Source organism: Fundulus heteroclitus, unplaced genomic scaffold (genome assembly GCF_011125445.2).
Source record: "Fundulus heteroclitus isolate FHET01 unplaced genomic scaffold, MU-UCD_Fhet_4.1 scaffold_49, whole genome shotgun sequence".
Lineage (NCBI taxonomy): Eukaryota > Metazoa > Chordata > Actinopteri > Cyprinodontiformes > Fundulidae > Fundulus > Fundulus heteroclitus.
This window is the reverse complement of record NW_023396912.1, coordinates 819,176-845,340: the sequence shown is the minus strand read 5'-3', so window position 1 is coordinate 845,340 and position 26,165 is coordinate 819,176. Positions and strand designations below refer to the sequence as shown.

The 26,165-nt window shown below is 47.7% G+C and overlaps 2 protein-coding genes across 6 annotated transcripts in view; one reads left to right on the top strand and one right to left on the bottom strand.

Moving 5' to 3' along the window:
- Positions 1–26,061, top strand: part of kif1c (kinesin family member 1C) — a 34,471-nt gene extending 8,410 nt beyond the window's left edge. The window contains exons 2-30 of one of the 5 annotated variants that reach the window (XM_036132253.1): positions 5,543–5,670; positions 9,437–9,516; positions 9,594–9,672; positions 10,832–10,932; positions 11,020–11,085; positions 11,167–11,345; positions 11,995–12,106; positions 12,178–12,255; positions 12,347–12,412; positions 12,496–12,574; positions 12,934–13,012; positions 13,090–13,238; positions 15,206–15,208; positions 15,956–16,060; positions 16,169–16,311; positions 16,392–16,471; positions 16,560–16,635; positions 17,839–17,918; positions 17,995–18,089; positions 19,720–19,803; positions 19,907–20,087; positions 20,181–20,253; positions 20,341–20,439; positions 20,563–20,724; positions 21,773–22,054; positions 22,135–22,224; positions 22,305–22,530; positions 23,297–24,092; positions 24,127–26,061. In XM_036132253.1, the coding sequence (XP_035988146.1) occupies positions 5,565–5,670; positions 9,437–9,516; positions 9,594–9,672; positions 10,832–10,932; positions 11,020–11,085; positions 11,167–11,345; positions 11,995–12,106; positions 12,178–12,255; positions 12,347–12,412; positions 12,496–12,574; positions 12,934–13,012; positions 13,090–13,238; positions 15,206–15,208; positions 15,956–16,060; positions 16,169–16,311; positions 16,392–16,471; positions 16,560–16,635; positions 17,839–17,918; positions 17,995–18,089; positions 19,720–19,803; positions 19,907–20,087; positions 20,181–20,253; positions 20,341–20,439; positions 20,563–20,724; positions 21,773–22,054; positions 22,135–22,224; positions 22,305–22,530; positions 23,297–24,092; positions 24,127–24,130 (3,753 nt within the window). In that variant the 5' untranslated portion in view covers positions 5,543–5,564 and the 3' untranslated portion in view covers positions 24,131–26,061. Of the gene's footprint in view, positions 1–5,542; positions 5,671–7,705; positions 7,777–9,436; positions 9,517–9,593; positions 9,673–10,831; positions 10,933–11,019; positions 11,086–11,166; positions 11,346–11,994; positions 12,107–12,177; positions 12,256–12,346; positions 12,413–12,495; positions 12,575–12,933; positions 13,013–13,089; positions 13,239–15,205; positions 15,209–15,955; positions 16,061–16,168; positions 16,312–16,391; positions 16,472–16,559; positions 16,636–17,838; positions 17,919–17,994; positions 18,090–19,719; positions 19,804–19,906; positions 20,088–20,180; positions 20,254–20,340; positions 20,440–20,562; positions 20,725–21,772; positions 22,055–22,134; positions 22,225–22,304; positions 22,531–23,293 lie in introns of those variants that run through there. The other 4 variants (XM_036132255.1, XM_036132254.1, XM_036132256.1 and 1 more) reach the window with 4 other exon arrangements.
- LOC110368142 overlaps positions 1–26,165 on the bottom strand; it is a 192,741-nt gene that overhangs the window by 124,598 nt on the left and 41,978 nt on the right. The gene's annotated exons all lie outside the window — the stretch shown is intronic.

Sequence of the window (26,165 nt, the reverse complement as noted above, 5' to 3'; positions counted from 1 at the left end):
GACAGAGCAGAGACACAGAAAGCACAGAAGCTCACATTGACCCAGGAGTACTTTCTATGTTAGAGAAGACAGAGCAGAGACACAGAAAGCACAGAAGCTCACATTGACCCAGGAGTACTTTCTATGTTAGAGAAGACAGAGCAGAGACACAGAAAGCTCAGAAGCTCACATTGACCCAGGAGTACTTTCTATGTTAGATGGTAATAGAGGATGATCTGCCTCCCCTGATGATGTCACAGCTAACAGAACGCCAGACCAGGTGTACCTTCTATGAAGAGAAAAATGACAGAGAACAAAAAGTTAAAAGCTGAAATAACAACAAATAATGCAGATTGGAGAGCAGTAGGAGAACTCAGCAGAGTGAGAGAAATAGACCCTGATGTCCTCCAGCAGCCTAAGCCTATAGCAGCATAACTATAGATGTAGCTCAGGGTAACATGAGCCACTATAACTATAAGCTTTGTCAAAAAGGAAAGTTTTAAGATTAGTCTTAAAAGTAGACGGGGTGTCTGCCTCACGGACCAAAACTGGGAGTTGGTTCCACAGGAGAGGAGCCTGATAGCTGAAGGATCTGCCTCCCATTCTACTTTTAGAGACTCTAGGAACCACCCAGCAGACCTGCAGTCTGAGAGCGAAGTGCTCTGTTAGGAACATACGGGGTAATCAGAGCTCTGATATATGATGGAGCTTGATTATTAAGGGCTTTATACGTTAGAAGGAGAATTTTAAATTCTATTCTTGATTTAACAGGAAGCCAATGAAGGGAAGCTAAAACAGGAGAAATATGATCCCTCTTGTTGATTTTGATGTGTTGCAGCAGTTCAGGTCAAAGTTCTGGGTATGAGTTTCTGGGTCCCATTGATGTTGCTGATGTTGCTGATGTTCCAGGAAAGCTCCAGTGAATTCGACCACTAAAACACTTCTCCACAATCCCATCTTCAGTTCTTATCTTGGTGGAAACCTCTTAGCTCTGGACCATCTGAGGAGCATCAGGCCAGACTCAGAGGTGCTGGTTAATGCTGTCATCAGCCAATCACATGGCAGCAACTCTGCATCTAGGCTGCTAGGCGCGATGAAGACGACTTACCGACGTTTAACCTGAGCAGCAGGACGAAGAACAACGAGGATTTAGGTGGCTAGCGTGGTGTTAGCATGGTAGTTGGTACCAAACGGGCCTGACTGGGTATTTCAGAACCTGCTGATCTGCAGAGGACCGTGATTTGAGCAGAACTGGTCCAGAACAGAACCTAGAAGTGTTGTCTGACCCAAAGCGTCTGGATTTCGCATTACTAGCATATTTAGGATCCGTCCTGCCTGGTGTCAGTGGTTCTGGTTGGTTGAGCCATGAAGTGAGGGCCCGTCTGACCCACAGAACCAAGCTGGCATCAGTGGGGGACCCGTCTTTATGAACCAGAACCTCCGTGTGTTCAGACCGGTCATGAAGTCGGGTCGATCTGAGGCTGTGTAACCAGAGCTGGATCAGAACCAGCCCCTCAGCTCGCTGGGCGGTACCAGTCAGCAGACTGCCTCTGTCTCTGGGTTTGGGTCTGGTGTAATTCCTGGCATCCCAGTGCCTCTGTCTCTGGGTTTGTGTGTGGGTCTGGTCTAATTCCTGGCATCCCAGTGCCTCTGTCTCTGTGTGTGGGTCTGGTATAATTCTTGGCATCACAGTGCCTCTGTCTCTGGGTTTGAGTCTGGTCTAATTCCTGGCATCACAGTGCCTCTGTCTCTGGGTCTGGTTGGCTGACGCAGCTTTGGCGTTAAATCACAACAACAAGCGGCGTGACCAGAACGGTTCCCTGGAAGCGGCGTAGAACAGCTGATGCTCAGACAGAACCGGCCGCCGGTGGAACCGGGCCGACCGGTTCAGCTGCTGGGAGCTGCAGAGGCTCTGAGCTGTGTGTGTGTTGGGATGCCTGAGGGATGAAGTCAGCGCTGCAGGCCTGCGTCTGTGGCATGGCGGCCGCCGGCTCACCTAAACGCTCACAATGAGATTAGAGCGCCGCTATCTGCGGCCACCATCTTGTCTGTGTGTGTTCCTGCTGTTGACAGAGCAAACGCTCTGCTGAGCGCCTCTGTGGAGGCACAGAACTGCTGCGTCAGCAGAAATGTCCTGGTGGGACGGGGAGACACCGGCTGGACATGCAGAGCTGGGGAAAAGTATTCACACCCCCACAGATTTCTCCTGGCCTTTAGTTCTGCTCGTCTTTAACATTTTAATACCAGAGACCTGATTAAACACTGGAATAGTTTTATTTTAAATACTAACATCATTTATTAAAGGGGAAACAACGATCCGAACCAACCTTAGTGAAAAGTAATCACCCCTTAATCACAATAACTGCTTGATGCGTCTTTGACTGGGCGGGTTTGGACCCGCTCTGCTTTGCAGAACTGGAGCGTTTTACCGCATGAACAGCCTCTGCTTGTCCAGATGATTTAGGTCTGGGCTTTGACTAGGCCACTCATAAACCTTTATTCAATACTGACTTTTTCTTAAATTTCTCTTTCTCTAACGTTGTAATGTAACACCAGTTCTGTTTCCTGGTTCTGTGGTTCTGCCTGTAATTGGGTCTCTGTCTGGCTACCGTAGCTGAACTCATCGTTGAAATCAGCGCTGTGAGCGTCTGATCAAAGTTAAACAATGGGGTGCTAATACTTACTCGCTAATAGGGCCAAGGTGGCTCTAATAGTTTGTTTCCCTAAATAAATGCAGTCATAATTACAAATCTGTGTTTTGTATTAAACCGGGTTTGATGATTGAAACATTGAGCGGGAAAGAGAAGCAGAAAATCCAAGTTTAACGTTGAAGGTTAATCTGAATGAATGAGTTAACATGACCGTTTATATTTTTGCTGAGAAGTTTTGGTCTTTTTGCTTTTATTATTATTATTATTATTATTATTATTTTGTAGTTGAAAAAGTATAAGAACCTTCCCATTAACAGGAAACCAAATACACAGGAATCAATTAGAGGAATTAAAAGCAAATTTCCAATGCGTGTGAGAACACAGCAGAAATTATAATAAAATGTGTAACAAAATATTACATACAATCTCAGAAATTGTCGGCATATTATGAGATCTACTAATAGAAACTGAAAAATGGCACAATTATTGTTTTAATCATATTATATCTAATAATAGACTATTTAATTATAGTCTATTGCACATCACAGTTTCCTGGTTCCAGCAGATTCCTCTGAAATAAGGACAGACGTGGCAGAGTGATAGGTCTTCACTTCTAGACCATCTTTGACAGCTTTAACTGCTGCTGGTGCTGCTGCTGGTGTTTAAGGGTCCGCTCCAGCTGCCTTCAGGCCTACAGGATCCCTCAGAACCGAGGATCTGAAGCAGAATCAGAACCGAGGATCTGAATCAGAATCAGAACCGAGGATCTGAAGCAGAATCAGAACCGAGGATCTGAACCAGAATCAGAACTGAGGATCAGAATCAGAACCAGAACCGAGGATCTGAATCAGAATCAGAACCGAGGTTCTGAAGCAGAACCAGAACCGAGGATCTGAATCAGAATCAGAACCGAGGATCAGAATCAGAACCAGTCTGGACCTCCTGGTACTCCCCAGCGTTCCTCTGGGCGTTAACGTTTACCCTGACCTCAGTGTGTGTCTCCTGTAAAGAGCCGGCTCCTGGTTTCTGTGATCCTGCAGCAGGATCTGGATCTAACTCTGACCTGCATCAGTTTCTGGATCTCTCTCTGAGATCTGCTCTTGTTTACCGTCTCAGAGTGATTGGACTGGATTAAACCGGCACCGATGACTGAGACATCTGAGCCTGTGTGTTTGCTCAGGTCTCCTCCTGGGAAACCCCCACCTGCCTGACAATCACATGGTTCTGCTACCGTGGAAATGAAATCAAAAGCAGAAGAGATTAGATTCTCCCCTAAGAATGTAGATGTGCCAGATTAGAGACGGCAACAACAAACGCCTTCAGTCCCTCCCTGAGGTCAGACCTCTGCAGCTCTCTGGTGGAGCTGCTGCTGGTTATCAGCGTACGGCGCTGGGACCCAGTCTGGCCCGTCCAGCAGCTCCTGACGTCTCCGGCTGTTTAGGGCGAGGATGTTTGCATCCTGGGCGTGTCGCTGCTGCTGCTGCTGAAACACAACCACACCCACCCCCCCTGTCCTGTCCCCACACCGACCACAGAGCAGCTTTAATCACAGGCTGAGAGCTCATCCATCACATTGACCCATGGTGGTAAACTCAGATATCTGGATGTAATCAGCAAATTCTAACCAGAGTTTGGTGCTGATGGGGGGGTTAAAAATTTAACAATGTAGGGAAATATATAGAAAAAAGCATATCGATAAAATAGAAATCATGTTGATCAATATTGATAATTATTAACAAATTCTAAACATGTTTTATGTGCAGCCCTGGTCATTTATGCTGTTGCTTAGCAACCTATTTTTAGATAAAGACATAAACACTGAATTCAAACTCAAACCTTTATCCAACTAACTTTTTACCAAAACTGCAAGTTTAAATTTTTTTTTAAAAAAGAACGCGCGCTCTCTAAACTCTCTGAAGGGGGCGGAGCTTAGTTCCTGGGTCTGCGTTGTGATTGGTTGAGAGGATGTAACCTAAATGGCTAGAATGAAAAAGGAAGGAAAACTGTTATTCTATAGAACTTTTTTTTTTCTATCATTGTTTATAGATTGATTATATAGTTTTTGAATTATGGTCCAGTCCTACAACAACATTTTAAACCTCGTTCAGAGCAGATTGGCTGTTTGCCTTAAACTGAGGAATGCAGGAAGGAGAGAAAACGTTTTTATTACAGGCCTGACTGCCAGAGCCCAGACCACCAGAACCTGCTGCCTGTGACCCGGTCCAGAACCGACCAGAACCGACCAGAACCGATCAGAGGGTCAATAAGTCCCCCCAGACGCTCATTTTTCCCCAGGGAACCGCCAGCTGTGTGTGTTTAACGTCCCGTGATGGACAGATGCAGCAGAGAAACAAAGAGAGGGAGAGAGAGGGAGAGAGCAGAGCAGTTTCCACGTAACGGATAGCAGGAATGTCAGGAGAGGAAAAAATGGAAACATGGAAGAGAAGGAGGAGTTCAGGGAACAGGAGCAGAGGAAAGGAGGAGCAGACGCCGCTCAGAGAGATGAGAAGAGAAGAGAAGAGAAGAATGGTGTAGGGGAAAAGTTAAAAGTGGAACGAGGGAGAAAGAACAAAGACGGCAGAGGAAGAGGATAAATGTGAAAAAACATGAAATCAGAGAAGAGGGCGGAGAAAATGAGAGAGGAAGGAAGAAAAGAGTAAATGGAACAAAAAAAAGAGAGAATGGGAAGGAAAAAGTTGGTGGGGGGGTGGAAGAGTTCAGACTGGAAAAATAGGAGGAGAGAGAAAAAGAGTGGGAAAGAAAGAAAAAAAGAAAAGAACGAGTGGAGAGAAGGAAAATCTAAAGAAAGCCTCTGAAATGTTCCTGCTAGGCATAAAAACTACCTGCTGACACACATTTCCCCTGATTGGAGGGGTTCTGCCTGACCGTGCTCTCTGATTGGCTGTCCTCAGGAGGAGTGGGCGGAGCTAGAAGATGGCGGGAGCATCAGTGAAGGTGGCGGTGCGAGTCCGGCCGTTCAACTCCAGAGAGCTGGGACGCAACGCCAAGTGTGTGATCCAGATGCAGGGAAACAGCACCTGTAAGACGCACAACACACACAATACACAACAACACAACACACACAACCACACAACAACACACACTGGGACGCAACGCCAAGTGTGTGATCCAGATGCAGGGAAACAGCACCTGTAAGACGCACAACACACACAATACACAACAACACAACACACACAACCACACAACAACACACACTGGGACGCAACGCCAAGTGTGTGATCCAGATGCAGGGAAACAGCACCTGTAAGACGCACAACACACACAATACACAACAACACAACAACAACAACACAACAACAACAACACACAACACACACACACACACAACAACACACTGACAACACACACTGGGACGCAACGCCAAGTGTGTGATCCAGATGCAGGGAAACAGCACCTGTAAGACGCACAACACACACAACACAACAACACACACACAATACACAACTACACAACACACAACAACACAACACAACACACACTGGGACACAACGCCAAGTGTGTGATCCAGATGCAGGGAAACAGCACCTGTAAGACGCACACACACACACAACACACAACTACACACACTACACAACTACACAACAACACACACAACACAACACACTGACAACACACACTGGGACGCAACGCCAAGTGTGTGATCCAGATGCAGGGAAACAGCACCTGTAAGACGCACAACCTACACAACAACACAACACACACACACAACACAACAACACACAACAACACACACAACACAACAACAACACAACACACACTGGGACGCAACGCCAAGTGTGTGATCCAGATGCAGGGAAACAGCACCTGTAAGACGCACAACCTACACAACACAACAACACACAACACAACAAGAACACACACACACAACAACACAACTACACAACAACACACAACAACACAACACACACAACAACACAACACACACTGGGACGCAACGCCAAGTGTGTGATCCAGATGCAGGGAAACGGCACCTGTAAGACGCACAACAACACAACAACAACACAACAACACAACACACACACAACACACAACTACACACAATACACAACAACAACACAACACACACTGGGACGCAACGCCAAGTGTGTGATCCAGATGCAGGGAAACAGCACCTGTAAGACGCACAACCTACACAACAACACAATACACAATACACAACTACACACACTACACAACATACACACAACAAACACACTACACAACTACACAACACACACTGGGACGCAACGCCAAATGTGTGATCCAGATGCAGGGAAACAGCACCTGTAAGACGCACACACACACATACACACAACAACACAACACACACACACAACCTACACAACTACACACAACACAACAACACAACACACACTGGGACGCAACGCCAAGTGTGTGATCCAGATGCAGGGAAACAGCACCTGTAAGACGCACGCACACACATACACACAACAACACAACACACAACAACACACACACAACAACACACACAACACAACATACACACAACACACACTGGGACACAACGCCAAGTGTGTGATCCAGATGCAGGGAAACAGCACCTGTAAGACGCACACACACACAACAACAACACAACTACACAACTACACAACACACACAGGGACGCAACGCCAAGTGTGTGATCCAGATGCAGGGAAACAGCACCTGTAAGACGCACACACACACACACACAATACACACACACACACTACAACACAACACACACACAACAACAACACACACACAACATACACACAACACACACTGGGACGCAACGCCAAGTGTGTGATCCAGATGCAGGGAAACAGCACCTGTAAGACGCACAACCTACACAACAACACAACACACACACACACACAACAACACACAACCACACAACACACACACAACAACAACAACACACACACAATACACACACACAACACAACAACACACAACACAACAACAACACACACTGGGACGCAACGCCAAGTGTGTGATCCAGATGCAGGGAAACAGCACCTGTAAGACACACAACCTACACAACACAACAACACACACAACAACACACACAACAACACACACAACAACACACACACAACACACTGACAACACACACTGGGACGCAACGCCAAGTGTGTGATCCAGATGCAGGGAAACAGCACCTGTAAGACGCGCACACACACACACACACCACACACACACACACACACACACACACCAACAACAACACACACACAAAACGCACAACGACACACACACACAGCTTCCCCATCCATGTGTGAAGTGCAGCCCTGACCTAAACTCAGTCACACCTTGGCTTTAACTCAGAGGCCAACAGACATTTTACCCTCATTCAAACCTGTTTAAAGCTGCAAATGTTACAAAAAACCTATTTTATAATTTTTGATAAATATCTACTATGGGAAATTTGTTGTCCTTTCAAATAACTCTTGTTGTTTTGGCATATTTTTTTTTTTAAAACAACACAAAATGAAGATGGATGTTTTTCTGCAATGTTGATATTCATGAAATATTGACAAGAAATATGGATCTAAAAGATTGAACTGGTTCATTTAGTACAATTGTGTTGATATTCCACAGGAACTGTTGTAACCTGTGTTTATTATACCTATATTAACATATTAGCTGGTTCCCCATCATTTAGTCACGGGTTGCAGATCCCTGCCCTAGAGTTGTTGCATGTGAGCAGAACAGGGAGGAGATGATCTGCAGACACATCTAGAGGTGGGAGTGGGATCTGACTATTTCCTGGACCCACTCTGGCCTGTTTAGAGCTGTGGATGAGATGCAGTAGAAGGTGGATACCTGTTTTATCCATCAGGAATCAAAATGTTTGAACCAGTCCCTGGTGGGAACCAGGCGGCCTTCAGCATCCCAGCGGCCGTTTTAATGCCGTTTAATTGGCCAGTAGTAGTAGTAGTAGTAGTAGTAGTGGTAGTGGTGATGGTAGTGTTAGTAGTAGTAGTAGTAGTAGTATAAAAGGTCTTATTCTGAGGTTCAGAGCTTTCATGAAAGACGTCTTTGTGCTTCTGGATACGTTTGGTGTTAAATAGTCTGTTGGTGTGAAGCGGAAGGAACATTCTTACGGATAAATGTCTGAAAAGTGTGACCTGTTCCTTTTCTGTTCAGCCCCTTTTACTCTAAACTAGAGTAAGGACAGGTGGTAAAACTCAGGAAGGCTGAATTCAAAAGCGTGCCACTCTTTAGATTCTGTTTGGAAAAGATCTTGTATCATTTTCTTGTATCATGTGGAAAAGTTGAAGGGGTAGGAATACTTTCAGTCATCTGTCAGATCGTCACACCTTTAGTATACTTCTGGTACGGAACAAGTGGAAATATGCTGAAACAGCTAAAAATCCCATCCTGGGTCACTAGTGTCAGAACGTCAGCAGTAGAGAAGCTGAAATGTGTCAGAGAGTAAAGAGTTAGCTCATGGCTAACGATTCCCATTGATCCGGATGAGGAACGCTAGCAGGTTTGTGTCACCGAGGTTAAAACGGACCTCAGCAGCAGAATGAGGTCGTCATGTGACCTCCTGACCTGCTGCTAATAAACTGAGGATCTGGCGGGTTATTAATAGACTTCGCTGCGCTCCAAACACACACACAGCCACATGGAGCTGCTCATCTGTTCTGGGAATGCTGGTCCAGGCATGCTCCACCTGCAGGTTAGCAGCTGTACGCCGTGACGCTTTAACAAACTCATCCTTCTTCCTCTGTGAGACCAGACGGAGGTCCACATGCTGAAAACACCAGGGGTATAAAGTCCATGACCGCCATCCGTTGTGTTGTCTGTGTCTCCAGGCATCTCAAACCCCAAACAGCCCAACAAAGACGGAGCCAAGAACTTCACATTCGACTACTCCTACTGGTCACACACAACGGTAAGAACACACACGGTGGCTCAGAGGTCCTTCCCCGCTCAGAGTAATAATAACGAGGTGTGTTTGGTTCTCTGCAGCCTGATGACCAGAACTTTGCCTCTCAGAGGCAGGTCTACAAAGACATCGGAGAGGAGATGCTTCTGCACGCCTTTGAAGGTGAGACCCTGTAGCAGTGGTGTCCAGTCAGTCCTCCGGGCCTGGTGTCCTGCATGCTGCCCTGATCCAACACACGCTGCAGAGCTAGGAGACCTGCTAAGAATCTGCTGTGTTGGAGCAAGGACAGCAGGTCTGGAGGGACTGGAGCTGGACACCCCTGCCAGTCCTCATCCAGCAAGGTGTCTAGAGCCAGATCAGGTGTGGTGATGAATGCAGATCAGGCGTGGTGATGAATGCAGATCAGGCATGGTGATGAATCCAGATCAGGTGTGGTGATGAATGCAGATCAGGTGTGGTGATGAATGCAGATCAGGCGTGGTGATGAATCCAGATCAGGCGTGGTAATGAATGCAGATCAGGCGTGGTGATGAATCCAGATCAGGCGTGGTAATGAATGCAGATCAGGCGTGGTGATGAATCCAGATCAGGCGTGGTGATGAATGCAGATCAGGCGTGGTGATGAATGCAGATCAGGCGTGGTGATGAATCCAGATCAGGCGTGGTGATGAATGCGGATCAGGCGTGGTGATGAATCCAGATCAGGCGTGGTGATGAATGCAGATCAGGCGTGGTGATGAATCCAGATCAGGCGTGGTGATGAATGCAGATCAGGCGTGGTGATGAATGCTGATCAGGCGTGATGATGAATGCAGATCAGGCGTGGTGATGAATGCAGATCAGGCGTGGTGATGAATCCAGATCAGGCGTGGTGATGAATGCTGATCAGGTGTGGTGATGAATGCTGATCAGGCGTGGTGATGAATGCAGATCAGGCGTGGTGATGAATGCTGATCAGGCGTGGTGATGAATGCAGATCAGGCGTGGTGATGAATGCTGATCAGGCGCGGTGATGAATGCAGATCAGGCGTGGTGATGAATCCAGATCAGGCGTGGTGATGAATCCAGATCAGGCGTGGTGATGAATGCAGATCAGGCGCGGTGATGAATGCAGATCAGGCGTGGTGATGAATGCTGATCAGGCGTGGTGATGAATGCTGATCAGGTGTGGTGATGAATCCAGATCAGGTGTGGTGATGAATCCAGATCAGGCGCGGTGATGAATGCTGATCAGGCGTGGTGATGAATGCTGATCAGGCGTGGTGATAAATGCTGATCAGGCGTGGTGATGAATGCTGTGGTTATGGTCGGTGTGTTCCAGGATACAACGTGTGCATCTTTGCTTACGGTCAGACTGGAGCAGGAAAAAGCTACACCATGATGGGAAAGCAGGAGCCTGGACAGGAAGGGATCATCCCACAGGTTAACGCCCTCATCGTGGTTCCTTCCTTTTATGATCCACGTCCATCAGTCCACTGTAGCTGACCCTGAACCTGTCTCTGCCCTCAGCTGTGTGAGGACCTGTTCCAGAGGACGGCCGAGAACACGGACCCAGACCTGACCTACTCAGCGGAGGTAAACACACCCTCGTCTCCGACCCGATCCCAGGCTCCCTGGGCGGACACTGACTGGTCCAACCTTGTCCTCCACCCGCAGGTGTCCTACATGGAGATCTACTGTGAGCGGGTCCGGGATCTTTTAAACCCAACGTCGCAGGGCTCTCTCCGGGTGCGGGAGCATCCCATCCTGGGGCCCTACGTGGAGGATCTGTCCAAACTGGCTGTGACCGGATTCACAGACATCCGGGAGCTGATGGACGAAGGCAACAAAGCCCGGTCAGTTGCAGCCGAGAGCAATCTGTTCCTGATTTTCAGCCTCAAACACCTCAGCAACCTGGATAATTACCCCTCCACCTGTTTGTGCCTCTAAACATTACGGCCAAACCTTGTTCCAGAAGTCTGGAGGGTTTTGAAGACCTGAGCTATGCTGCTCTATTCTTCTTAGAGAAGCCTTACTTTGTCTAATTATCCTGTACACCGATCATTTCTCCGATCAATTGTCCTGATCTTCAACCTGCTGACTGAGGCCTGTAGAACCTGCGGGGGGCAACGGTCATTTCTCCCAGCTCCCCCGCTCTGACGTTGGTCTCAATCTGCAGGGACGTCCACATGGAAATAATCTTCCTCTGTCCAAGACCAGTTAATGATGGTGTTTCATCAGCAGAGTTAGGCTTCTACTTTCCTTCTTATATCCTTTGGAAATATTAAGGTTTACTTCAGCTTCTGCCATTATTGGGATATGCTGGAGTGCAGGAATGGAAACGATTAATTGATGAGAGAATAATTAAACGTCTGGTCTTCATAACGGGCAGTGATAATGTCCAGGCACGACAACCGCTTTTATTGCTTTTATTTCCTTTCCCGGATGGCTGATATTAATGAAAATACCTGTTGCTGATTATTTGTAATCGTGTACTGATCGTAGGACGGTTGCTGCCACAAACATGAATGAGACCTCATCCAGATCGCACGCCGTCTTCACCATCGTCTTCACCCAGAAACGGAGAGACCAGATGACCAGCCTGGACACAGAGAAGGTTTGTCCCGCCGTCAAAGTCCTCCCTGAATCCCGCCGCACAGAGGATTTCATCTCCTCCTGTCTCTGCAGGTCAGTAAGATCAGTCTGGTGGACCTGGCTGGGAGCGAGCGTGCAGACTCTTCAGGGGCAAAGGGCACCCGCCTCAAGGTCAGAGGTCACACATGTGCCTTAGCCGCGGTGTCTGAGTCGTGTTTATTTATATCCAGGTCCGTTCACGTTGGCTGTGTTCTCCATGCAGGAAGGAGCGAACATCAACAAATCTCTGACCACGTTGGGAAAAGTGATATCGGCGTTAGCTGAGATGGTACTTTCACTAAAAACGATTACAATCCATCAGATTATCGCTTTAACCGAGCAAACTGACAGCTTTGTGTTTGTCGTCCGCAGCAAAGCAACAAGAAGAGGAAAAGTGACTTTATTCCCTACAGAGACTCAGTTCTCACCTGGCTGCTGAAGGAGAATCTGGGTGAGAGGATTAACCCGAATAAATAATCCAGTCTGATGAACTAGATTAGGAAGATTGGTTTGTTAATGAAGAGGACCGCATCATCCGCATATAAGGATATCCTGTGTTCAATTTAACAGTTTTATTAACGCTGTGTCTGGTCATACAATCAAACTGGTTCTATTAACTTGGTGCTGTTGAGCCTCTAATGGTCCAAATCTAAACCAGATTAATTAATATGAACAACAAGGAAGAAAACAGCCTGTTTAGGACACTTCACAGACAGATTTCACTCATGTACGATAATAAAGGGTTGAGGAAGGCTGGTGGGAGAACATCTCTGGTTTTATTGTGTCAACGTTGTACCGTCTGCATTTCAGGAGGAAACTCTCGGACGGCCATGATCGCTGCTTTAAGTCCTGCTGACATCAACTATGAGGAGACCCTGAGCACTCTGAGGTCTGGGCTCTCCCCACAGTTTAACCCGATCTGATGTGTAGACAGCAGCAGCTCAGATAAGTCCCATGTGGTTCCAGGTACGCCGACCGGGCCAAACAGATCCGCTGCAACGCCGTGATCAACGAGGATCCGAACGCCAAACTGATCCGAGAGCTGAAGGCCGAGGTGGATCGGCTGAGGAACCTGCTGTTCTCTCAGGGTCTGCAGGAGCTTCTCGACAACACTGGTACATAAAACCCTCTGATCACACTAACACCTTCATTCACGCAGTGAGAGCTTCTTCATGGGCTCATTATGCTGCTCTTACTGCTGGTGGCACCGTGACTTCAGCTCCTCAGCTTAGAAATTAAAGCAAAACTCTGTCTGCAATGATTAGAAACAGGATTCATGACAACACTTTAGCCCTGATGGTGATTAAGCTTAAATTTGCTCTGTTCTGACAAATTCAGGTATTATTACTGTAAATTATGAGGAGAACTAAACAGTTTAATTTTACACAAACAATTTTTAAGCTTATTGTTTTAAACACACCTCTGTTGTGTCTTTATAAGCACAGACAATGTAGGCTGCAGATTTAAATGCAAATTAAATCGCTGGAAGGCAAACCAGGTGCAGTGACCTGCGTGCCTGAAGCTTTCAATGCAAATACTTTGCAAATCAGCTCCTTTCAGGCACCGATAGTTCGTCTCTAAACAGTTTTTCACCTGTTTTATGGTGCAATGCAGGATTTCTTTAGTCTGTAGGGAAAGGATCGGATTTTATTTGAACATTTTCAGGTCTGGATAGATCTGGAAAAGCGTCTTTCATTGAAAACTACCCAGTTTTGATGATGAGATGCATCAGATGAGATGTACATAGACGTATTGGTGAACCGAAAGCTTTTCTTTTTTAGACAGACTCACAGAGGTCCAAGCTGTTGCTGTCCTGTTTCTTTATTTTTCATCAAATGTGGGACTCTATAAAAAAAAAAAACATTTATGGTCCAGGCTGGTATTTTTGGGCCGCTGCAGCATCAACGTCACAGCTGTAGTGTAAATCATGACACCTGGAACAACGGTTAAGATACTGGCTCAGATTAGAGAGGGTTTTCTATTTAAACAACTGTAAGTTAGCATGGCTCGGCTTGTTTGTAACACTTGTAAATGTCTGGACTGCAGAGTAAAGTTTAGTTAAAGAGCCGACAGGAGAAGGGCTTACATGATGTTGCTTCCTTTTTATCACTTCGTTATGCCTTTAAAGCTAGGGCTGCCGATTTTTCCAGAAGTTTCCTCAAGTCCATTTTGGAATAACAGAGCATGTGCTAAACCGTCTCACCTGCTCTTCCGCTCCTCTGGGGGATCGTGTGAAAAAAATCTCCCAAATCCATTCTGGTTTTATTTCTTTCTACTGAGGCCTTCTACTTCTTCTCATAAACATGAACACGGGTCGCTTCTTGTGACTCTCAGCCATGTTCTAAATTTACAGTAAGAGTAGCGGAGCTACAACGAACGGCTAACACTGAAGCTAGCCGCTAAGCTAACCGCTAAGCTAGCTGCTAACTAAGGAGGAATGTGGACGCACACTGGCGTTACGTAAGCGCATCAGAATGATGGCATGTGGGACAACCAGTAGATGAGGTGATAAACCCAGAACCTGAGGGACAGAGGAGGTGAGAGCAGAACCAGAACCAGAACCAATCCCTGCTCTTCGGACCGAACGGCTACAGATCTGTTAGACCAGTTTTTACAGGCCTGCAGCTCCATAGAGGATGAATTTTTTTTAACCTCCTTTTTCTGACTACATAATGCATTGACTACTTTCAGGATGGAAAGACCATTTTGCCCAGTATAACAAAAAGTGTTTCTGAACAGGATCACCAGCTAGAGCTTTGAAAGGAAACAGCAAGTTTCTGGGGTGAACGTCTCCAAAAAAAGGATTTTATTGTTAGAAATTATCCACAGGAGTCAATAAAGGAGGTCAGATGTAGCAGCCTGGGTTTTACCTCTTTGCTGGTGCAACAGTACATCCTTACTATTGTTAAACCAGAATCAACCACTGAGCTATATAATACACTGGAGTGCTAATTTTGCCGAAAAACTGAAGTCACTGGCCGCCATCTTGCTACTCCCTACTCTCACAGAATCCCACAGGATTTGGTTGCAACAACAAGCAGTTTTCTGGCTGAGTGAAAACGTTTCACAGGTAATTCTACAGTCAGTGAATGTACTAACACTATCAACTACTAGGAAATTAGGTGCTGAAATATTTTACATGTTATTCATATTAAATATGTATATATGTATATATAAGTATGTGTATATGTGTGTGTATATATATATATATATATATATATATATATATATATATATATATATATATATATATTTAGATGAATAAAATGCTAAATATTTCAGCGCATGACTTTCTCAGTACTTGATAGTTTTAGAACATAACATAAAAGTATATGGCATTTGACATTTTAAAAGTTTTAAGCCCCCCCTGAACATGAGAAAATCCTCGTTATTCGATGCTGTAGCGCACATATTCCCTAGTTACTGGGGGGAAATAGGGAGTACCAATATGGCGGCTGGTGGCTTCACAGTGACTCGTTCTAACAGCGGCTATTAGCACTCCAGTGTATTATATAGCTCGGTGGAATCAACGCACTGTCCCTTTAAAAGTCCAGGGTTAGTCATTAAGCCTGAGATCTGCTGCGACGTAGATGTGTGGAATATTTTAGATGCGCTGCTCCTGATGGTGTTTGTCCTGGCAGGCAGTGAGAGCGGCGGATATTTTCAGACAACAGCAGCTGTGTGTGTGTGTGTGTGTGTGTGTGTGTGTGTGTGTGTGTGTGTGTGTGTGTGTGTGTGTGTGTGTGTTGCTCTCTACATGAGCAGCATTGCTGACATTCCCGCCTGTTAGAGGTGAAACCTGACCCTTGCTCTCTCTGTTGCTCTCTTCAAGTCAACAACAACATCCTCCGGGGGGTCGCAGGTGTGGCCCCCGCCCCTCTGCCGCTGACCCCCACAGCCAATGGCGTCGCGCCTAAAGAAGACTCCGCCCCCGCAGGTAACTACCCATCAGTGAGCATCCGTCAAACCTCACGTTTGATTACTTTCATGGCAAAGGCCTCTTTAAAAAGTGAATTAATATTAATATTTAATATTATTTCTGTAGATTTTCCCTCTGCAGAAGCTGAAGCCGCCCCTGCAGGAGACGCACCTGCTGACCCCGACCACATGACCCAGAACGGAGAGGAGGCCGAGGAGGCAGCCGCTCCGGAAACCATCAGCAAAGAGGAGGCGGCTGAGAGACTGATGGTATTAAAAGTTATGGTTATTAAAAGATTTATCGGGGTGTGAACTTCTGCAGACGTGACGAATCCTGACGTCCGTTTCAGGAAACTGAGAAAATCATCGCTGAGCTGAACGAGACCTGGGAGGAGAAACTGAGGAGGACGGAGTCCATCCGCCTGGAGAGGTAACATCTCCTCCTCTGGCTGCGTCACGGTTCTCTGGTTTATTTTCTATCTTCATGGAGAGTAAATGGAGAACCATGTGTGTGTCAGAGAGTCGCTGCTGGCAGAGATGGGCGTGTCCATAAAGGAGGACGGAGGAACTCTGGGGGTTTTCTCTCCTAAAGGGGTGAGTCTGTCCCTGCAATCATTCTCCTCACAGGGACGGTGCAGCGCATTACAACGAGCTAGAAACTGGATTTTTATTTGCAAACATCTGAGCAAATCTGAGCAGGTCATATTAGCATCATAGCAAGAGTTGCACTACTTCAACATGTTTAACTCAAGGAAGAGTGAAAAAGTACTCTTTTAGTACAAAAAATTAGAGTACCGAAGAACTAATCATAACAGCTTATGATGATTTAACATTTACAAACTATGTTGTTGGACAGGAAAAAATATAAAGTCATGTGCAAATTCTGGTAATTTAAAGAGGATAATGAAAAGATACAAAAAGAATAACATTTTCAAAATAACTCATTCAGGAAGAGGAAACTTTTCTAAACTATTTTTTTCAACTTTAAACTTGAAAGTAATACTTACAGTTAATGTTCAGTATGTTAGAACAGAGCAAAGTACTTCCAATAACAATATCTACTGTTTACTGAACGTTCTGACCTCCAAATGGCTCAATAGTCTCAGCAGATAGAAAATAACATTAAAATAACAAAGATTGTGTACAAATAAGAAGTCTCACTTTAACATAAAGTCCAAGTTTTTGTCTCTCTGGTGAATTTTATGAAAACAAGTTTTTTCTTTATTCATAAAGTTACTAAGAGTAGATAAAGATAGACTCTTACTGAAGTAAGAGTAGCAATTCTTAGTTAGTAATATGACTCAAGTAAAAGTAAGAAGTACAGTGCAGTAAAAGTACTCCTAAAAGTACATTTTGCTCAAAACTTTACTCAAGTAAATGTAACCGGATGGATGGATGTATACTTTATTGTCTCCACGGGGAAATTTGTCCTGGACATCGTACGCTAAACAAAGCTGCTTCAGTGATTAAATACAATAAAAAAGAGTAAAAACCATAAGAATAGAATAAACAAGTAAACAAACTTTGTAGTTATTATCCACCTTCAGTCTGATGCAGTGATGATGATATTATGGTCTTTAGTCCTGAATAAAGTCCTGTTCTCTGCAAACAAAGTAACAAAGTAGTGGATAAATGTGTAGAAACCCATGTAATATATGTAAATATTGATATTAATTAACCTCTGGACTGGTCTGGGCAGTTAAAGGACGTTGATCCTGTCAGAGGGAGACTTTAGGTCCCATTGAGCAGAACCAGGGGGACATGGAGTCATGCTAACCCTCCCTGGCTGTGTTTCAGACGCCTCACCTGGTCAACCTGAATGAAGACCCTCTGATGTCCGAGTGTCTCCTCTACTACATCAAGGAAGGCGTCACCAGGTCAGAGACGGACCAGGAGGGTCCATACGGAACCAGCAGGACGTGTTTAACCGCCTGTCTCTGTTCTGTGTCTCAGGGTGGGACAGCAGGACGTGGACATCAAGCTCTCAGGTCAATTCATTAAAGAGATCCACTGTGTCTTTGTCAGCGAGACCAACGAGCAGGGAGAAGGTGAGTCTTTGTCTTTGTCTCACACCGGGTCTGGACACGTTCTCTGTGTGGACCGGTGGCTCCTGGTCTGTGTCAGAGCGCCCTCTGCTGGCCAAAACATTCCCCTACATTACCTCACATGAACTCAGTGCAGAGCCTCAGGGCTGCCTGGGCTTCTTCACGTTGTCCTACACCCAGAGACGTTGATTAAATGATCCAGAGCATCTAATCCAGTTCCGGTTATTGATCTTTATCTGTTTCAGTCGTTTCTAGCTTCTGTCCTCTGAGCTTCCTTCACTCCCTGTAAGCTCTCCTCCCTGTCTGACATCAGCCTGATCAATCTCTGCCCTGACGGCGCTGCTTCAGGGACATCATCAGGGGCCCCATCTGGGCCCCTCTGACCCTTTTCTGTCTGCGGCCGCCTCAGTTTGGTGTAAAAGGTGCCGTCAGGTTTAAAACCTGGAAATAGTTGTTAGGGTGGGGGGACCTGGGACAGTAGCCTCAGTTAGAACCGGTCTAAACCAATCAGAAACAGTCAGAACCAGTTTGAACCGGTGTAAACCAATCAGAAACAGTCAGAACCAACCGGAATTAGTCAGAAATGGTCAGAACCAGTCAGAACCGGTCTAAACCAATCGGAAACAGTCAGAACCAATCAGAACCAGCTAGAACTAGTCAGAAATAGTCAGAACCAGTCAGAAATAGTTAGAATAGTCAGAACCAGCCAGAACCCATCAGAACCGGTCTAAACCAATCAGAAACAGTCAGAACCAACCAGAATTAGTCAGAAATGGTCAGAACAAGTCAGAACCGGTCTAAACCAATCAGAACCAGCTAGAACTAGTCAGAAATAGTCATAAATAGTTAGAACCAGCCAAAACCCATCAGAAACAGTCAGAACCCATCAGAACCAGCCAGAACCCATCAGAACCGGTCAGAAACAGTTAGAACCCATCAGAACCAGCCAGAACAAACCAATCAGAAATAGTCAGAACCAGTTAGAACCGGTCAGAACCAGTTAGAACCAGTCAGTACCAATCAGAACCAGTCAGAACCAGCCAAAACCCATCAGAACCAGTCAGAACCCGTGTGAAAGCTGCCGTGTGTCTGTGCTCACCCACTGACTCTCTCTTCTTCTCTTTCTGTCAAAGCTGCCAGGAAGTCTGTCAGGTATCGTCTAACACGGCTGATAATGAGCATGTGACCCCTGCACCCCCCCCCCCCGCCTGCTGCTGTCTCTCTGTACCCCTGCTTCCTCTCTCCGCCGCATCCTTAAGCACCCAGATGTTTGTCCCCAGTGGTTGAGAATCAGACTAGAAGATGGGGAGAAGGTTTCCCTCATCAGACGTTCCAGCGTCTCTGTAGCTGCAGCTCTTTTATAAATGCAGCAACGTTAAAACATTTTTACCTGGATGTTTGCAGACAGCTGTTGCAGACCTAATCGTTGTAGATCTTCAGCTAAAACGGGAAAGCTTCAGCATCAGCGACCTTCAGACTGTTGGGATGAAAGCTTTCCCAGAGTCGAGGAACATTTTCCTCTGGCTAAGCTGCAGATCTGCAGCTTGGTGTTCGGATGAAGCGATAAACCCTGACCCGTCATACTCAGGCGAACCGGCTGTGAAACCTCTTCTTCTTCTCCTCCTCCCTGCAGTGGAGGTCACTCTGGAGCCGCTGGTGGGGGCTGAGACGTACGTGAACGGCAAGCAGATCACCGAGGCCGTCATTCTGAAACAAGGTGACATTTCTGCACCGCCCCACACCTTCAACTATAAATATTTCCACCGCTGCGTTTCCCCCGCCGCCGTCCGCTCACTTCCTGGGCCTCTGTGCGTTGCCAGGCAACCGCATCGTGATGGGGAAGAACCACGTGTTCAGGTTCAACCACCCGGAGCAGGCGAGGCTGGAGAGGGAGCGCAGCGCCACGGCCGAGCAGCAGGGGGAGCCGGAGGACTGGAACTACGCCCAGAAGGAGCTGCTGGAGAAGCAAGGCATTGACATCAAGCTGGAGATGGAGAAGAGGTACTGGGGACCCTGAGGGGCTCCCAGCAGCTGATTGTCACTGAAACCAGACAGGAAATGTTCTCTACTCTCTGACCCGACCGTGTGCCGCAGGCTGCAGGACGTGGAGATTCAGTACCGTAAGGAGAAGGAGGAGGCCGACCTGCTGCTGGAGCAGCACCGACTGGTGGGTTCACTGCGCCGTCTCTGCTAGCTAACGGCGGCTGGTCCGCTCCGCCGGCTTAACGCAGTGCTTCTCTGGTTCTGTGCTCAGTACGCAGACAGCGACAGCGGAGACGACTCTGACAAACGCTCCTGTGAGGAGAGCTGGAGGCTGATCTCCTCCCTGAGGGAGAAACTTCCTGCCAACAAGGTAGGAGCGCGCCGTCCGGTACCGGCCGGGGGGACGCTTAGTGGAGGCGGTGGAGGGGGCTCTCTGCTCCTCCTCCTCAGGCGGCAGGACAGACGCCCACCGGTCCTCCCTGTTTGTGTCCAGGTGCAGACCATCGTGAAGCGCTGCGGCCTCCCCAGCAGCGGGAAGAGGAGGGAACCCCTGCGGGTCTACCAGATCCCCCAGAGGAGGAGGATCAGCAAGGACCCCAAACGGGTCACCATGGAGGATCTGAGGATGCAGGCCGTCAAGGAGATCTGCTACGAGGTCTCAGACGCGTTCTCTTCCTTCACTCCCACCAACGCGTGTCGTTATGGAGCAGGGCTGGACGATACAGGAATAAAACACGTCCATAAAATAGAAATCATACTGATCGATAATTATCAACAAAGTCTAAACATAGATTTTAAGTGCAGCCCTGGTCACTTTATGCTGTTTAGCATCTGATTTTTTGATAAAGACACAAACACTGAACTCAAACCTTTATTTTTTTACCAATACTACAAGTTTTTAAAAATTAACACGTGCTCTCTGAACTCTCTGAAGGGGGCGGAGCTTGGTTCCTGGGTCTTCGTTTCAGTGGCACCTCCAGAAATGTTTCATGGGGGGGGGCAGATGGGGCCACTTAAACTAAAAGCTGTAATTTCAGGATTTTATTCTGCTGTTGTAGTAAAGCTGCCTGTACAAAACTATCAGAAAGACTTAAGTAAACGCCTACTAATATCTTCGCCTACTAATGATCTAATGTGCATAGACCAATAACGGTAAAGTTAACATTTTGAGTTGAACAACAATTCCTTTAAATTGTATAATTATATGAGGAATAAGGTTTGCATTTATTTATTAATTTATTTATTTATTGACAAACAAAACCATTACTAGGGGAGAGTAGATACTGGCAGATAGAAATAACAGGGACTGTGGACACTGTAATTAACTGCAATTTACCGTGATTTTTCAAGCTGTATGCAAATTAAATTTCGTTTTGTGCACATTCTGTGCATACAGGACGACAAATAACGTTGTCTAAGCCTAAGCCTAAGTCTAAAAGCACGATAGAAGGTCTAGAAGAGCGGCTGCCTTGCTGGATGTGCATGAAATGCTAAACTGATGCTACTACTTACACGGGCCAGTGGGCCGTGGACACCCCTGGTCACCCCCTGGTGGCGCCATTGCTGCGTTTGTGATTGGTTGGGAGGATGTAATGACTGTAATATTAACCTGCATGATATAAATTGTTATTGAATTATCGTCCAGCCCTGTGATATAAGTAGCTGGTGCTGGTTTCTCAGTCTGCGTGTGGCGCCCCCCTCAGGTGGCTCTGGGAGACTTCCGCCACTCCCGGCAGGAGATCGAGGCGCTGTCCATCGTCAAGATGAAGGAGCTGTGCCGCATGTACGCCAAGAAGGACCCCAACGAGAAGGAGAGCTGGATGGCCGTGGCCCAGGACGTCTGCGACACCGTGGGCATTGGGCAGGAGAGGAGCCCCCCGTCCGAGGAGGGAGGAGAAGGAGGAGGGGAAACCAGCGAGGGAGGGAAGAAGGGGAAGGTGTACGACCTGAAGGCTCACATCGACAAGCTGACGGACATCCTGGAGGTAGGTCTCTGCCGTCAGCGCCTCCGCAGCAGGAGGCGGCAGCGGAGGCGCTGACGGAGCGCTCTCTGGGACTCCTGCAGGAGGTGAAGCTGCAGAACAACATGAAGGACGAGGAGATCAGAGCTCTGAGGGACCGCATGATCAAGATGGAGAGCATCATACCTGTTCAGGTTCGTGCGCACCCTCTCAGATCTGTCGGCTGATCCTTCGCCGTTCCGGCCGCGCCCTGATTGGCCCGCCTCGTTTCCAGGACGACGACATGAACGGGGAGGGAGGCGAGTCGCCGCAGAGGGAGGGAGGAGGCGGCCCGGACGACACCAGCGACCCCCCGGAGGTGAGGGTGCAGCGGCTCATGGAGGAGGACCCGGCGTTCAGGAGAGGGCGCCTCCGGTGGCTGAAGCAGGAACAGCAGCGCATCCAGAACCTGCAGAAGCAGAACATCACCAAGAAGCTGAGGGGGCAGAACCAGAACCCAGGTTGGTGGGGGGGGGGGGGGCAGAACCAGAACCCAGGTTGGTGGGGGGGGACAGAACCAGAACCCAGGTTGGTGGGGGGGACACTCTTCAGAAAAGTATTCACACCCCTCTGACCCGCTGCAGCCAGAGCCTACTGTAGAGTTTATCTGGGTTTTATGTGTCAGAGAAACACGGAAAACCATCCAGATTAAGACCCGTGGATTAAACCCCTTTAATCTGATTTAATCTGACACCCCAAATATAAACCATGCAGACTGTAGCCTTCAGACCTCATCCGGTATGACCGGAGTCCAGTTAGTTAATGTTATTTGCCTTTAAATTCACAATTATGCAGAACTTTGTGCCACACAGACTCACGACAGATACATTGGACATTATGGTTTTTATGTGAGAAGATGTGAAAAATGTCAGGTTGTAAATGACATGAGAAAACCGCACCTCAACTTTTCATATCAATGCCTTTTTTTGCACCATTACCTTTGCACTACAAACATGGTTGAACATTCTTCTGCACACTTTTTGAAAAAACCTGTTTTTCTCCTGCATTGTTAAATTATTATCACTATGCACTTTATATTCTAATGTTACTTTATTTCAATTGTAATCTCATTACAATGTCGTACCTGTAGACTCTGTGTAATAAAGTTGTCTAAGTCTAAAATGGGGGGGTCGTACTCTAGGTTTGAGTTGGGGGGGGGGGGGATTCGTACTCTACCTACATGATCATTCCAGCATGAGGTCCTAATGCCACGTCCTTCTCCTGCAGGTCCGAACACCCCCACCGTCCCCGTTCATCTTCCCGGCACCGGCCGCTTCATCCCTCCCCAGGAGTGCAAACTCAAGTTCCCCTTCAAGAGTAACCCCGCCCACCGGTTGTCATGGGGACCCGCCAGCGAGGCCCTGCAGGCGCTGGGTCTGGGAGGCGAGGGGGGAGGCGGAGAAGATGGCGGGGAGCAGGAGAACGGAGGAGGTTCCCTCACACCTCCGCCCCCCCATCAGGGTCCGCCTCCCCCCCTGCTCCCCCTCCCCTTCCCCGTTACGCCCCCACCGCGCATGCGCACCCCCAGCCCCCATCGGGCATGGCAGCAGCGTAACCAGGGCAACCAGGGTGGCTTCCCCCACAACCAGCCGGGTAACAACCAGAACTACCAGCGGCGCCAGCGCCGCAACTCCCTGGACAGCTCCGCCCACCACAACGACCAGCAGCACGGCGGCGGGAACAACGGCCACCAGGGGCGGCCGCGGCAGAGGCGGGGGGTGTCCCCCGGCGGGGGTGGCGAGAGGGGGGGCAGGGGCAGCGGGAGCAGAGACCGGGAAGGAAGCTTCTACTTTAATCAGCGCCAGCACCATCAGTTCCACCCCCACCCATACTACAACACCCACAATGCACCATTCCAGCCTCACCCCAGCTACCACAGCCTGCCTCGCTCCGGACCCCCGCCCCTGCCCCCCGACATGCTCATGGTGGGCCCCCCACCGGCCGGGTGGGGCTTCACCACCCCGCCCCGCATGAGACGGCAGTTCAGCGCCCCGGACCTGAAGAACAACAAGGAGAACGTCATGTGACCGGCTGCGTCATGTTACCGGCTGCGTCATGTGACCGGCTGCGTCATGTGACCTGCTAGAGGATCCTCATGCTGTAGAGAACAGACCGCCTGTCTGTGTGAGTGTGTGTGTCGGTGTGTGTGTGTGTTTCAGCACTTTTACAGAACCAAGTGGGACGTAAGGTCACGCACATCCAGAGTCGTCTGTCCTGCTGCGTGCGTTTGGGTTTTAAAGATCGCACACTTTAGGTTTTTATCTTATTCTCAGCCGTTGGTCGTCTCTCCAGCAGCATCAATGTTTCTGGATCGCTCGTTTAGTTCGGTTCGTCCTGATTGGCTGTTTGCCGGCTGGTGCCTTAAAGTCTGCAGGTGACGATGGTTCATACGTAAAGTTTCTGAACAGGCAGAAAAACCAGAAACTGCTTCTTACTCACTAATAGGATCTTATGCCACGCAATCCAGAAAGAGGTTTTTATTCATATTCAGGTTGGTCCTGATGTGCAAAAGCTCATAACCTGATCAGTGCTCCGCAGAACAGCTGCAACATTTTGCAATAATTGTAAATAACTTCACGCGCCGTCGTAGCTTCTCGTTAGCGGAGCTCAGTTTGAACCGTTCAGCTGATATTTCCCGTTTGGTCTGAACTCTGCAGAGCCGACAGCTCCAAACCAAAGAATGCGCTCCGTGGCGCCTCCTGCAGGGCCCCAGAGGGTCTGCAGGCGTGTAGGATGTGTTTGTTTTCTGCTAAATGCTTTTATCTGAGAGATGAGCATGTCGGGTGTTAAAGAGCTGTGTGTATATCTGAAGTTTATCTGTTCTTGTTTTTGTTTTTTTTGTTTTTTAACGGAGATGAATTCTAAAAAAAAAAACCTGAAATGTGTTGAAGGTGCGTTCAGTGTCACAGGCAATCATGGGACAGTGAGAGTAGACCGTCTCACCTGATGGGAGACGCAGAGGAATGTAGGAATCCAGTGGATGTAGGGTTTGTTGGAGGGAATTCTGGGAGATGTAGTAAGATGTAGATGGAGGTGGAGACGTGATAAATGTGTGTTACTGAGTTTAAATCCTGCTGTTAGGATCAGGTCCACTCAGAGCAAAGCATGCTGGGAGAGGACGCCAGGAGCACCGAGCTGTTGGGTGACTTTATGTGTTTTGAGGAAGTGGTCTGGCCAATAGGAACGCGCCGACGATGACAAACAGAAAACAAAGTCTTCTGGTAGGTCCAAAGAGCATCTAGTTTCTGCCGTGGAATCAACCAATCACAGGACAATCCTGAAACCCGCTTGTACCGCCGGGCCTGATGGGAAACGTGGTTTTTCCTCTTTTCTTTGTGTTTTTTTTTCTAACAGTTTCTGTTGTATTTCCAGTTTGAGCCTCTGATTGGCTGTTATACTTTGTGTAGTCATTTGCCTTGTTTTTGTTCTCTGTATTTTAGCCCCGCCCACACCCTCCGCCATTGGGTAACGCTGTCGTCATCTCTGGTGGTTATGATTATCATTAATGAAGCTATAAGTGTCATTAATACTTGGATCTTTGGGTTGCTGCTCCGTCGCTGCCGTGTATCTCCCTCTGTATGTGTGGACGTGATGGAGGTGTGTGAGTTTCTGGATTCATTTAGAGTCGTTTTTATCGTAACTTTGTTTTTATTTCTTTATAAGGCCGATTATTATTCCCTCTCTTTGGTTCTGTTGGTCGGGAGCGTTGGGACTGATGGGGGGAACCAGAATCCAGAACTTTCTAGAATCCTCCTCAATGACTGCCCCTCAGCCCACACCTCTGCACCATTCACATCCTCTGAAACCCGTGACGTCACAGAGGGGGCGTGTCCTTCAGGACTGAAGGATGCAAACCTGATATAAACCCTGTTCTGTCGGCCCAGAGCCCCTCGGTGTTCCCTGTCTGCGTTGGGTGCTTGTCGTTGTATCAGGAACAATCTCAGGCTCTGCCCACAGACACCATGATGGCAATAAACTGTCCAGAATCAGAACCAACCGTCTCCTCTTTCACTGTGTGTTGTTCTTCCAGGGGTACGGTGGCTGACGGGGATCAATCCTCTGCAAACAGCTGTACGAACAAGACAACCAAATGTAG